Source organism: Acomys russatus, chromosome 16 (genome assembly GCF_903995435.1).
Source record: "Acomys russatus chromosome 16, mAcoRus1.1, whole genome shotgun sequence".
Taxonomy (NCBI): Eukaryota; Metazoa; Chordata; class Mammalia; order Rodentia; family Muridae; genus Acomys; species Acomys russatus.
The window spans coordinates 26,179,529-26,193,490 of NC_067152.1; the positions used below are offsets into that span (position 1 = coordinate 26,179,529).

A 13,962-nucleotide genomic window follows, 5' to 3' on the forward strand; every position below is an offset into this window, starting at 1 on the left:
CCAATCCTCCGCCTTTTCATGAGCTTGTTTTTCTCAGTCCATCTATAGAGCCTATTTTTATGGGAGCTGTCACTTGTAGTCAATCTACAGAACCCATCTTTATGGACAATGTCACATGGTCCTTAGAAAGAGTTTCGATGTAGTTAAGTTCAATTTTTATTAAGCTTACTTTGTTCCTCGAGGAAACGTGTGTGGTTTGTTGTACACAAGGAGTTGATTTAATTGTCACCAGGAAGATTTTCACCAATTTGTGCTTAAATATGCCTAAAATAAACTACTCAGGGTCAGACTCCCAAAGTTTGAGCCAACACCAGCTACTTAGTCATGCTGAACTAAACTGCCCTATTGCCTCCCACAGAATGTTACTCTGTTGGCCACGGTGGTCACAGAGATCCCCACATTGGTATCATTTAAAATAACGTGGGTATACTGGACTGTATATGAAATATTCATGTGTAATATAGAAAATAATTATTAAGCTAGTGTCTACACCCTCCCCCCAAAGACCAGTGGAGAGTCTTTATCTCCTCAAGTAGAATTTCTATATGTCTTTCGTGGCTATATCTCCCTCCCTCCCTCTACCACAGAGTCACGATTGCAACTTTTGAGATAGTCTTCTTTATTTCTTTTCTTCAAAATTCAGTCACCTAGGTTTACATTTTTAAACAATAAAGTTTAGTCTTACTGTTTTTGGTTTTTGTTTCTAGTATTCTGCAGTGGAATGCCACTCTTTGCATTTTGAATTTCAATTCTTTCGTTCAGTGTTCTATACTCTCTTGGGTAGACAACCTCACAGGCGGTCTCGGTTATGCTCACTTCATGGGATATGTGACTGATGTGCTTTAAGTGTGCAGAGTGGCCACCCAATGCTATGTGTTACAGTCTGGGTGTTGTGATGCAGAGGGCCAACATCAGGAGGTGTTGTGAATCCTCAAGAGAGAGAACCGCAGGAGAGGTTTATAGGTTCATAGGCATGCCCTCCACTGGGGTTTGTCTTGGTTGGTGATTTTCGTTGCTGTGATAAACACCATAGACAAAAGCAAACTGGGGAGGAAAGGGTCCTCATCTGTCACTGAGACAAGTCAGGGAAGGATTCCAGCAGGACAGGAAGTGACGCAGGAAGCCATGGAGGAGTGCCACTCACTGGCTTGTTCCTCATGGCTTTCTCACCATGCTTTCTTACCGAACTCAGGACCACAGGCCCAAGAGTAGTACCAAGTAAGCTGGGCTCGAACACCTACCTCCATCGTCAATCAAGAAAATCCCCGTCAGGTTTTAAAGTCACTTCCTCTTGCTGGTAAACTCTTTCTTGCAGGCTCTTTCCTCTGTCACTGGCTTTGATGAATTCGGCTGCAATGTGGGAAAGATTCATGTGGCAAAAAACAAAAACAAAAACTGGAGACAACCTTCACACAACACCCACAAGGGTGCTGAGGCTCTCATCCCAATGGTGTTAAGGAAGAAGGCATCCTCAACTATCACAGAAGTGAGCTTAAAATTAGATTCTTTCAGAAGAAACGCTGGTGCCAATCAACATCTTTGCTGAAGCATATGACATGCTAGGACACCAGCCATGCAACGATGCTGCTTCTGAGTCCTCACCCACAGGCCCTGAGAGTTTATACTGATTAGTGCTTATGTTGTCAAGTTTTGAAATTGTGTAATGACACATGAACAGCGCAAAGAACGCCAAGGAAAAGAAGCCACCAAAGGTGGAGGAGACATAGGTATGCTAGAATGCACTCCTTCTGAACAGCCACAAGCCCAGCAAACACATTTTGCTCCTGGGTGGTCCAAGGGATGCTCTGTTTACTAAGGTGATTAGGATGATTCAGCTAAGGGGGCACCAGCATTGTGGGGGAAATTCAGAGTAGAAACAGTTTACTAATGCTGTCGGTTTTATAGAAGCATTGCTGCAGAATGTAGGTCTATAGGAGCAATGACAATGATAAGATCACAAAGGAATCCAGGTAGAATCATTTAGCCCTGAGAATTAATATGACTATAATTATCGGATGGGTAACCACTTAGTTATTGCAACTGGAGCAGGAATGAAGTGTAACTTCTCCAGCAATCAGTGAATTTTAAAGGGGAATCTGCTCTTACCAATTATAGGACAGAGGAACACAAACTTGGAATATCTGTTATTGTAGGCTTTACAGATATATGCATATTATTTCATATGTGCATATGTGTTTATGATTTCATTAGCATACATTAATGGAATCAAGTAATGGATTTCATCATGACATTCCATATAGTATATAATATACTTCAATTATACCTCTCTCTAAATCTCTCATCCTCCTTCTACCCTTTCCTAAAGGCCCTCTTCCATTTTCATGTACACAGTTCTTATACATATGGAAGAAACTGTGATGGTTGTCTTTGTGGGGCTGTCTGTGTGAAGATTATTAAAAGATCTCCCATTTTTTAACTACAGACACTCATGGTTATAAACATTAGTACTTACTGCCTTTGCTGGAGACCCCAGGTTCTGAGAAGTTGTGTTCTTATTTCATTTGGTTTTAGAAATTTGACAGTTTCCTTGCTGATTTATCTGATAACTGGTGACTCAAAAGCATATTATTTAATCTCTTTACGTCTGTATAGTTTGTGTAATCTCTTTCACTGCTACTTTCTGATTTCGTTTCATTGTGATCTGATAAGATACAAAAACATTTTTTAAATTTTTATATTTGTTAAGAGTTGACTTATGATCTTAAATGTGTTTTGGAAAAAGTTTCAGATGATCCCTGGAACACATAGTGTGTATAACAAAACATCCTTAGACTCTTCTTCCATCTGCCTGATCTAATAGTATAGGTTAGCCCGAAAGCTTTATGGTCCTTTTTGGAGAGGCGTCTAGATGACCAACAGACTGACCAAGTAGCGCACTGAAATCTTTCCCTATTATTATGTCTGGACCGACATATCCATTTGTATCCGGGGTATTTGTTTTATGAAATTGGGTACACGCTTGAATCTTATGGAACACTCTCTAACATGTACATGTGCGTCCTGAAAGAACTGAGGAAAGCGTTAAGGAAAGTTGCACCAATGGAAAGGCATGGCTTCTCCTCCAAGTTCCAATTTGGTTAAACTTCTCAGGCCCATGGCTCATCAATTGAAAAAGAAGACAGTCCTCTGAGAGATAGAATTGAAACAAACATGTGCAACAGTAACCCTTTTGTCTATTTCTAAAACCTCCTGTAGCAACTCAGAGGCAAGTGAACTGCCCACACATTTGGGTGTTGTTGAGCCTCAGATCAGAGCTGACACTGACAACAGCATTCCAAAATGCCACCAAAGCCTCCATTGGGACCCAGTGGTGATAATTAGAAAAATAAATGGAGTCTTGGCCAATGCGGCTCTCACAGTCTGTCCACTCAATCTACGTGTGCCTCATATGACCGTTTACCCATATCCACAGGCATAAGCTATCGCACATTCTTTCCTTGGGCTGTGGAATGGGAGCTATTGGAATAGAGAAGGCCACACAAAGCCCCCAGAATGGCCTAACATCCATGCCCATCCTCCATGAGAGCTAGTCAATAAAACTCACAGATTAAAGGTTCTTCAAATGCATCCATAGGGGGTAAATCCCATCAGATTGGTCCATCAGTAAAATTCACCAGGACAGTCTCCACTAAGAAAATTTTGTCATAACAAAGGGCAATGGAGGACCATAAAGCCAATTAAATAACAGATCCAATTATGGCTGTCTTGAAATATATAAAATGCTGGTGAAGTAAGCTAACAGTATGTGGTATGGAATGCAAATGGGGCCCTAATGCTATCAAGGTAAGGGAAGACAATTCTGGGCCACATAGAGCCAATAGAAATATAAATTCTCTGCAATAGCCTCGGGTCCCCTTGATTCTCCTGCTCCTTGTTGCAATATAGTCTGAAAGGACACAAGCCTTCTGAATACCTGATGCTGGCTCACAGTGACTGACTGCTATCAAGGTGAAGTAGGGACCCCACGAACAGAGGAGAGGAGCGTACTTAGCATCGATGGCCCAATGAGCAGTTCTGGCTATTTTAATTTGAGTGCAATGTGTGAACGGCCGAGAAGAAAAGCTATAGTTAAATAAGAATATAGAACCACTAGCTCAGAACTCTCAGGATGTGACCTAAGTGGCTCTTCAAAGCTGGCATCTGATACGCCCACTATAACTTTCTCTAGTTATTCCCACTAATGAGCTGGAGTAACTAGAAGAAAGAGGCGCATGGGGGGATATAGGATGCTCTACTCAGATGCCCTTTATCCTAATGGTCCTCACCTTTTAAGCGAGTACGAGCACGCAACGCCGGTGGCTCACACTGCTTGTTTGCTGTGTGCTGTGTTCTCGGGGGGGGGGGGGGGTGTAATTGTTTTTATATACGCTTGCGACTTTATACATGTCTGTCCTACCGGCCCCTCTCCTCCCATGCTGAGTGGCCACAGATGGTGATAACCAAGTGGCCGTGCAAAGAAAAGTCCAGGCACTAACCTAACCCTGTCAGATGATGTCAGCCAGGTTGGCGTTTACGGAAGGCACACTTCATTTCTACTACTGTGATCTTTTTTCTGGAAGCTTCTTCCAGGTTCCTCTGGAGAGCGTTTCCTTGCTAATGTTTCCTGCAGAAGTTCCTGTTTGAGGTTCTCCCCTCTCTAAACACAACAACGCACACACTTCATGCAGTGGCAGAACCTTCAACTCAGCAGGCCTCAGCAGCAAGCTGCCCGCTGATATCCCCTTAAGTTATATGCACAAGCACAGAGGTGTGAACTCTCCGGCCTAAAGCCTGGCCTTTGTAGGAGACTTTCTGCAGGCAAGACCCAGGTACCTGCTCTAAACATCCATATTTGTGCTTTCAAATGAAGATTTCTGCAGGCAAGGAGCTGGCGTGCAGGCCGCTGCTTCCCGTGGTCTTTTTGTTTTTAGAGATGAACTACAGAAAAGCTGATACGTAGCAAAAAGAAAGGAAAAGAAAGACAAAATGCCTTTATATGGCTGCAAAACACACATTTATTTAAGTTGTAGCGACGACTCCATTTGAGGAAACAGGGTAGATACCAAGTATTTCCATGAGGGTCACATAATAGTTTCAAGGAACTTAAAGGAAATTCAAAGTTGTGTTCATATGGGAGAGAGTACAGGAGTGGGAGATAGGATATGTATGTAGGCCAAAACCAGCATACTAGTCAACTGGAATTAAGAGTTTGCATCTCTAGTCTTAGGGTTCAGCTGACAGGTGGTCTGCATAAGGGATGTCGGTTGGTGAAGAACGGGAGGCTGTGGGTCAGAGCCCTCAGCAACAAGAACAACTGGAGCAAGCTGGGCGACAGCAGGTGGGCTCGCAGCACTGGGGCCTGCAGCAGCTGGACACACAGCAGCTGGGCCTGCAGCAGCTTGGGCGACAGCAGGTGGGCTGGCAGCACACAGACTGGCAGCACTGGGGCCTGCAGCAGCTGGACACACAGCAGCTGGGCCTGCAGCAGCTGGACACACAGCAGCTGGGCCTGCAGCAGCTTGGGCGACAGCAGGTGGGCTGGCAGCACACAGACTGGCAGCACTGGGGCCTGCAGCAGCTGGACACACAGCAGCTGGGCCTGCAGCAGCTGGACACACAGCAGCTGGGCCTGCAGCAGCTGGACACACAGCAGCTGGGCCTGCAGCAGCTGGACACACAGCAGCTGGGCCTGCAGCAGCTTGGGCGACAGCAGGTGGGCTGGCAGCACACAGACTGGCAGCACTGGGGCCTGCAGCAGCTGGACACACAGCAGCTGGGCCTGCAGCAGCTGGACACACAACAGCTGGGACGGCAACAACTGGAGATGCAGCAGCTGGGGCGACAGCAGCTGGGCTGGCAGCACACAGACTGGCAGCACTGGGGCCTGCAGCAGCTGGACACACAGCAGCTGGGCCTGCAACAGCTGGACACACAGCAGCTGGGGCGGCAGCAGATGGTCCTGCAGCAGGTGGGCTGGCAGCAGCTGGGCTGGCAGCAGCCTTGGCCACAGCCCTCCTCAGAGCAGACAGAGCCACAACAGGAGTTGACCATGGTGTCGGAGGTGGAGGTTCTAGGTGGGTTTAAAAGAAGGTGTGTTGGAAGGTTTGGAAGTGGGAGTCTCCCTGCCAACACGCCCTTTTATACCCTGCTGAGGGGCTGCTGTCCTCACAATAAGCATTCTTTCCTTGTTGTTTGTGTTGATAAATATTCCATGATTATAAAATTAAGCAAGACTGTTTTCCTGGTTACATTTTCAAGTCGGATAGGAAACACAACTTCTCTTCCTGGTGTGTTAGAATGCATCTGTCACACTTCCTGAATTACCTTTCTAACTCTTCATCTTCAAAGGGCACCATCACATGACATTTTGCCTCTAGATATTATATACTTCAGTCTCAGTTCACATGGCATAGCTTGTCTATCCTGGTGTGACAATGATTCTACTTGCATATAAATGTTTCTGATCACCCACATGAATGAATTCACTGAACAGCCTGATTGCCCATTTGTTACACGTCAGATTACCAAAAAAATAAAATACTGAATGCGAAAAACAGGGCTTATGCCCTGCTGGCTGTGATTGACTGCCCAGTGTTTAGACTTTCTCATGGGAAGTGCAGCACCATTTTCAGATACAATAATAAGACATGAAATTGTGATGTTTTCTTTTTGCCAAGCACAAACACCCCATACTTATTCTTAGGGCATCTCAGGGAAGTTGGCTGTCAAGTCCAGCTTTACCATGAGATCCAGGTCCCTCAGCTTGCTGCTGTGGAGCTGATTTTCATTGTTGAGTACTGGATTTCTGGCTTCTGTGGGCCACATTGACCCAGTTCCAGTTTTTGTAGGGCAATCTTGCCTGCCTTCCCCGCCACCACCACGATGGTTCACTGTGTGCTTGCCTGCTGCTCTGACTTGGATCCTGCCATGTTGGGCTGGGCCTATAAAGCCCCAGGGCTTCTCTGCTTTATTGGCTGTCAGCATTTAATCTCTAGTTCTATTTTCCACAAACAGGAGAAGAGAGGGTACAGATTTCTGACTCAGAGGACTTCTGCCAGTGTTTTTTCACTGTGAAAACACAGTACATGCTGAAAGACTGAAAACATATGCCTAACTCAGCTGCTAGCTGCTGACTCTGGAAAACAGGGACTGCTGACAGCCTCTTGGGCTCTTCCATCTCTGGAGCCAAGGCGGGCTGAGGAAAGAGATCCTGGCTTTACGTCATCAACTTCCAGGTTCCTGCCACATTTCACTTTAGGACACTCTGCACAACAACACCTGTGTTAGACTTCTCTCTCTCTCTCTCTCTCTCTCTCTCTCATAATGGTCATGCCTATTTTCAGTCTGGGGTCAGTTTTCCCATAAACTCTACTCTTCTACGTATCTGGGGGTTTTGACTCTAGGAAAGATTAACGGCTGAATGGCAGAATCATTTTTCCAAGTGCTTGAGCCATGCTTGCATGAGAGAAAACACTAACAGGGGTGGTGGATTATTTCAGGGGCAGTGTCAAATCCCAAAACAAACAAACGAACTCACTAGGCTGCCATCATGAAAGTGACCAATATTAGAGGAATTGACTGCATCTATACTTCTTGGAAGGAATTCTTAAAAATAACCTACAGTCCCTGAGGTTCGGCTGAGCCTCATCAACTTTTAACCAGTCTCACCCCCACACACACACAAAAAAAAACTAGATCAAATTATCCATTACTCTTGAGTTACTACTGGACATAGCAGTGCATACCTATAATCTCAGCTCTGAGGAGATTGAAAGATATCCATAAGCTTGAGGCAAACCTAGGCTACAGCATCAATTTGTGGCTAACCTGAGCTGCATCAGAAGAACACTAGAAAAGAAAAATGGTTAAGACCAATTGGTATAAAAATAGCCACTGTGCCGGAGATCCAAGATGGCGGCGAGCAGTGTGGACCGCGTTTGGAGGCTCCAGTGACCGATTCAGGGAATTGCACAGATTTCTGAGCCAGGAACACCGAGGTCCGAACATCACAGCAGCGGGAGTGCTCCACGGTTAGGAGGGACCAGGGTGCGGAGGACCTGTGTGCCCCTGCACACGGGAGGACTGTGGTTTTTCTCTGATCGGAGCAGCAGCGGCAGAGGCAGCAGCACCAGCGGCACCAGCAGCGGCAGCTGAGGTTTGCAGCTCATAGCCTTCCGGTGGAGGCGATTGGTGTGGTGGCTGGTGGGAATTGCTGCGGGAGAGGGGACTCGGGGCAGGATTTGGGTCGTGTGGAGCCTTTGGACCCAGACTAGACTCGGCGGACAGTTCGGCCCCAGAGTCCCGGGTACTGGCCCGACCCAGCAAGCAATTCTGCCTGAGGCACTAACTCAGCGTGGCCACAGCTCCCCTGCTGTGGCGCAGGCTTAGTTGAGCTCGCAGCTCCACACTAGGCACCACCTCAGCTCAGCAGCAGCTCCCCTGCGGTGACACAGTCTGGGCGGAGCACTTGGTTTCACCACAGGCGCTAACTCAGAGCAGCTGCAGTTCTCCTGCTGTGGCGCAGGCTTGGTGACAGGCTCAGTTCCATCCTAGGCACCACCTCAGCTCAGCGGCAGCTCCCCTGCGGTGACACAGTCTGGGCGGAGCACTTGTTCCACCACTGGCGCTAACTCAGAGCAGCCGCAGTTCTCCTGCTGTGGCGCAGGCTGGACAGAGCTCTCGGTTCCAACAGCTCTAAGACTCTGGTTGGACACAGTGTGCAGTTTGAATCCAGAATTCCTGGCTGAGATTGGTGGTCAGTTCGGGCCCTGAGTCAATAACTGACCACAGCACGCACTTTGGGCCAAAAGGCCCTAGCGGAGCTTGGTGCGTAGTCCCAGCCCAAAAATTCTGGCTGGACCCTGTGTGCATTTTGGGCCCAAAATCCCTAGCTGAGCTTGGCAGACGGTTCAGGCCCTGAGAATCTAGCTGAGTTCTGCCCGTGGTTCAGTCCCAGTGCTCCTGGCTGGACTTGGCAGGGAACACAGAAGGCTGTGGATACCTTGGCCTGACCCAACGCTCATTCAGAGACCCAGAACGATTGCAGGATCCACAGCAGAGGGGGACTGAGGATCACTGGCTGTGAGAGACCAGAACAACAGGGCTAACCTCCTAACATCCATACCAGTGAAGCTTTGAGCTCGGACCTAGGGAAATCGCGAGAAAACAAGTGAATCTATCGTCAGACACCCTCCATTCAACTCTGGAAGCTACCCAACAAAAACAAAGACGGCAAGATGTCTAAAGGACAACGAAAAAGCATACGCAAAAAACCCCAAAACAACATGGTGTCTCCAGTTTCCAGCTATACCAAAGAAAACAACACAGAGAACTCAAATACAACGGAAATACAAGAAAATGACCTCAAATCCTTAGTAATGAGGATGATAATGGAGGAAACAAATAAAATTTGTAATCAAATGCAGGAAGACGCAGAAAACAGGTGAGAGACATAAAAGAAGCACATAGAGTGGAACTGGAAAATTTGCAGGAAAATGCAAACAACCAGATGAAAGAAATAAATAGAACAGTTCAAGCTCTGAAGACCTATAAAGAGGCAATGGAAGAAACTCAGGAATATACAAAAAATCAGATGAAAGAAATCAAAAAATCAGTTCAAGATCTGAAAATGAAAATGGATTCAATGATAAACACACAGACAGAAGAAAAACGAGAACGTGAGACCTCAGAGAAGAAGGCGAGCAACACAGAGGTGAGCTTTTCTAACAGAATCCAAGAGATGGAAGAACGAATCTCAGGTCTAGAAGATACAATCACAGATATTGAATCAACCATTAAAGAAAATGCCAAATCTGGAAAACTCCTGACACAAAACATCCAAGAAATTAAGGACACCATGAAAAGAAGAAATCTGAGGATAATAGGCATTGAAGAAAGAGAAGACATCAGACTCCAGGGCCCAGAAACTATTCTCAACAAAATCATAGAAGAAAATTTCCCCAATCTAAAGAAAGAAATGCCTATAAACATACAAGAGGCCTACAGAACAACAAATAGAATTGACCAGAAGAGAAAAACTGCCCGCCACATAATAATCAAAACACAAAACATGCAGAACAAAGAAAAAATATTAAAAGCTGCAAGGGAAAAGGGCCAAATAACATTTAATGGTAAACCTATCAGAATTACACCCGACTTCTCAGCAGAGACCATAAAATCCAGAAGGGCCTGGACAGAGATCCTGCAAACCCTAAGAGACCACAGATGCCAGGCCAGACTACTTTACCCAGCAAAATTATCAATAACCATTGATGGAGAAAACAAAATATTCCATGACAAAAACAAATTCAAACAGCACCTATCCACAAACCCAGCTTTACAGAAGGTACTAGAAGGAAAATTCCATCCCAAAGGGTCAAGCTACAACGAAAACTACCCAGGAAATAGATAACTATCCCATGGCAAAAACACAACTACACAAACGCTCGACTGGAAACAACATCAAAATTAAGACTCTTAACAGTCACTGGTCATTAATATCTCTCAACATCAATGGCCTCAATTCTCCAATAAAAAGACACAGACTAACTGAATGGGTACATAAACAAGATCCAACATTCTTCTGCATCCAAGAAACACATCTCACCCATAATGAAAGACATTACCTCAGGGTAAAAGGTTGGAAAAATATATTCCAAGCAAATGGTCACAAGAAGCAAGCAGGTGTAGCCATTTTAGTATCGAACAAAATAGACTTTCAACCAAAATTAATCAAAAGGGATGAGGAAGGACACTTCATACTCATCAAAGGTAAAGTCAACCAAGATGACATCACAATTCTGAACATCTATGCTTCCAATACAAGGGCACCTACATTTGTAAAAGATCTTCTAAAAAAGCTTAAACCACACATCAATCCCCACACAATAATAGTGGGAGACTTCAACACCCCACTCTCACTGAAGGATAAGTCATTGAAACAGAAACTAAGCCGAGAAATAACATCACTAACCAATGCCATGGGTCAAATGGATCTAACAGATATCTATAGAACCTTTCACCCAAACAAGAAAGAATACACCTTCTTCTCTGCACCCCATGGAACCTTCTCCAAAATTGATCACATCGTAGGTCACAAAGCAAGCCTCAACAGATACAAGAGGATTGAAATAATACCTTGTATCCTATCAGATCACCATGCTCTTAGGCTGCAATTCAACAACAACAGAAATAACAAAAAGCCTACACGTATGTGGAAACTAAACAACTCTCTGCTAAATGACACCTGGGTCAGGGAAGAAATAAAGAAAGAAATCAAGGAGTTTCTGAAATTCAATGAAAATGAAGGAACAACATACCCAAATTTGTGGGATACATTGAAAGCAGTGCTTAGAGGAAAATTTATAGCACTAAGTGCCTTTAAAAAGAAATTGGAAACATCGCACATAAGCATCTTAACAACACAACTGGAAGCCCTAGAAAAAAAAGAAGCAGAAACACCCAAGAGGAGTAGATGCCTGGAAATAATCAAACTCAGGGCTGAAATTAACAAATTAGAAACTAGGAAAACAGTCCAAAGAATCAACAAAACCAAAAGCTGGTTCTTTGAGAAAATCAACAAGATAGACAGACCATTAGCCAAACTAACTAAAAGGCAGAGAGACAGTATTGAAATCAACAAAATCAGAAATGAAAAGGGAGACATAACAACAGACACTGAAGAAATTCAAAGAATCATAAGATCCTACTTTGAAGGCATATACGCCACAAAATTTGAAAATTTAAGGGAAATGGACGATTTTCTTGAACAATTTCACTTGCCAAAGTTGAATGAAGAACAGATAAACAAGCTAAATAGTCCCATTTCCCCTACAGAAATAGAAGCAATCATCGATGGTCTCCCAACCAAAAAAAGCCCAGGGCCAGATGGTTTCAGTGCAGAATTCTACCAGACCTTTAAGGGCGAGCTAATACCGATACTCTTCAAGCTACTCCAAAAGATAGAAATGGATGGAAAATTACCAAATTCATTCTATGAGGCCATAGTCTCATTGATACCTAAACCTCACAAAGACTCAACAAAGAAAGAGAATTTCAGACCAATTTCTCTTATGAACATAGATGCAAAAATACTAAATAAAATACTTGCAAAACGAATACAGGAGCACATCAAAGATATCATTCATCACGACCAAGTAGGCTTCATTCCAGGCATGCAGGGATGGTTTAATATACGGAAATCCATCAGTGTAATCCACCATATAAACAAACTGAAAATAAAAAACCACATGATCATCTCCTTGGATGCAGAGAAAGCATTTGATAAAATTCAACACCCATTCATGTTTAAAGTTTTAGAGAGATCGGGGATACAAGGCACTTTCCTCAACATAATAAAGGCTATATACAGCAAGCCAATAGCCAAAATCAAAGTAAATGGTGAGATACTCAAGGAAATTCCTCTAAAATCGGGAACAAGGCAAGGCTGCCCACTCTCTCCATATCTCTTCAATATAGTACTCGAAGTTCTAGCCAGAACAATAAGACAACAAAAGGAGATCAAGGGTATCCAAATGGGAAAGGAGGAAGTCAAATTATCCCTCTTTGCAGATGATATGATAGTGTACATAAGTGACCCTCAAAACTCCACCAGAGAACTCCTAAAGCTGATAAACACCTTCAGCAAATTGGCTGGATACAAAATTAACTCAAAAAAGTCTGTAGCCTTCCTATACACAAATGACAAGCTTGCAGAGGAAGAAATTAGGAAAACCACACCCTTCACATTAGCCACAAGCAATATAAAATACCTAGGAGTTACCCTAACTAAGCAAGTGAAGGACTTGTATGAAAAAAATTTCAAAACTCTGAAGAAAGAGATTGAAGATGACCTGAGAAGATGGCATGATCTTCCTTGCTCATGGATTGGGAGAATTAACATAGTAAAAATGGCCATCCTACCAAAAGCAATCTACAGATTCAATGCAATCCCTATCAAAATAACTACACAATTTTTTAAAGACATTGAAAGTTCAATTCTGAACTTCATATGGAAAAACAAAAAACCCAGAATAGCTAAAACAATCTTGTATAATAAAAGGTGCTCCGGAGGAATCTCCATACCTGATCTCAAACTGTACTATAAAGCAATAGTAATTAAAACAGCATGGTACTGGCACAGCAACAGGCTGGTTGATCAGTGGAATCGAATCGAAGACCCAGATATGAATCCACACACATATGGTCACTTGATTTTTGACAAAGAAGCCAAATCCATTCAATGGAAAAAGGATAGCATCTTCAACAAATGGTGCTGGTCTAACTGGAGGTCTATGTGTAAAAAAATGAAACTGGACCCATATTTGTCACCTTGCACAAAACTCAAATCCAAGTGGATTAAAGACCTCAACATAAAACCAGAGACACTAAGCCACTTAGAAGAAAAAGTGGGAAAGAGCCTGGAACATATTGGCACAGGAGACAACTTCCTGAACAGAACACCAATGGCCCAGGCCTTAATGTCAACCATTAATAAATGGGACCTCATGAGGCTGAGAAGCTTCTGTAAGGCAGGAGACACTGTCAAGAGAACAAAGCGACAGCCTACAGACTGGGAAAAAATCTTCACCAACCCTACATCTGACAAAGGTCTAATATCCAAAATATATAAAGAACTCAAGAAATTAAACACCACCAAACCGAATAACCCAATTGAGAAATGGGGCTTGGAACTAAACAGAGAATTCTCAACAGAGGAGTATCAAATGGCTGAGAAACACTTAAAGAAATGCTCAACCTCCTTAGTCATCAGGGAAATGCAAATCAAAACAACTCTGAGATTCCATCTTACACCCATCAGAATGGCTAAGATCAAAAATTCAAGCGACACCACATGCTGGCGAGGATGTGGGGAGAGAGGAACACTCCTTCATTGCTGGTGGGAATGCAAACTAGTACAGCCACTTTGGAAAACTATCTGGTGCTATCTCAGAAAAATGGGAA

The 13,962-nt window shown here is 43.9% G+C and overlaps 1 protein-coding gene across 3 annotated transcripts; it reads right to left on the reverse strand.

Moving 5' to 3' along the window:
* Positions 1 to 5,282: 5,282 nt before the first annotated feature.
* LOC127200358 (keratin-associated protein 4-2-like) lies at positions 5,283 to 6,096 on the reverse strand. Of its 3 annotated transcripts, none has more exons than XM_051158548.1 (2): positions 5,977 to 6,096; positions 5,283 to 5,649 (listed from the first exon to the last, which is right to left on the reverse strand). In XM_051158548.1, the coding sequence occupies exons 1-2, from the start codon at positions 6,049 to 6,051 to the stop codon at positions 5,299 to 5,301; spliced, it is 426 nt and encodes a 141-aa protein (XP_051014505.1). In that variant the 5' UTR covers positions 6,052 to 6,096; the 3' UTR covers positions 5,283 to 5,298. The 3 variants fall into 3 exon arrangements, with proteins under 3 accessions (XP_051014505.1, XP_051014504.1, XP_051014503.1); XM_051158547.1 differs by having other exon boundaries at positions 5,283 to 5,679; XM_051158546.1 differs by having other exon boundaries at positions 5,283 to 6,096.
* Positions 6,097 to 13,962: the final 7,866 nt, after the last annotated feature.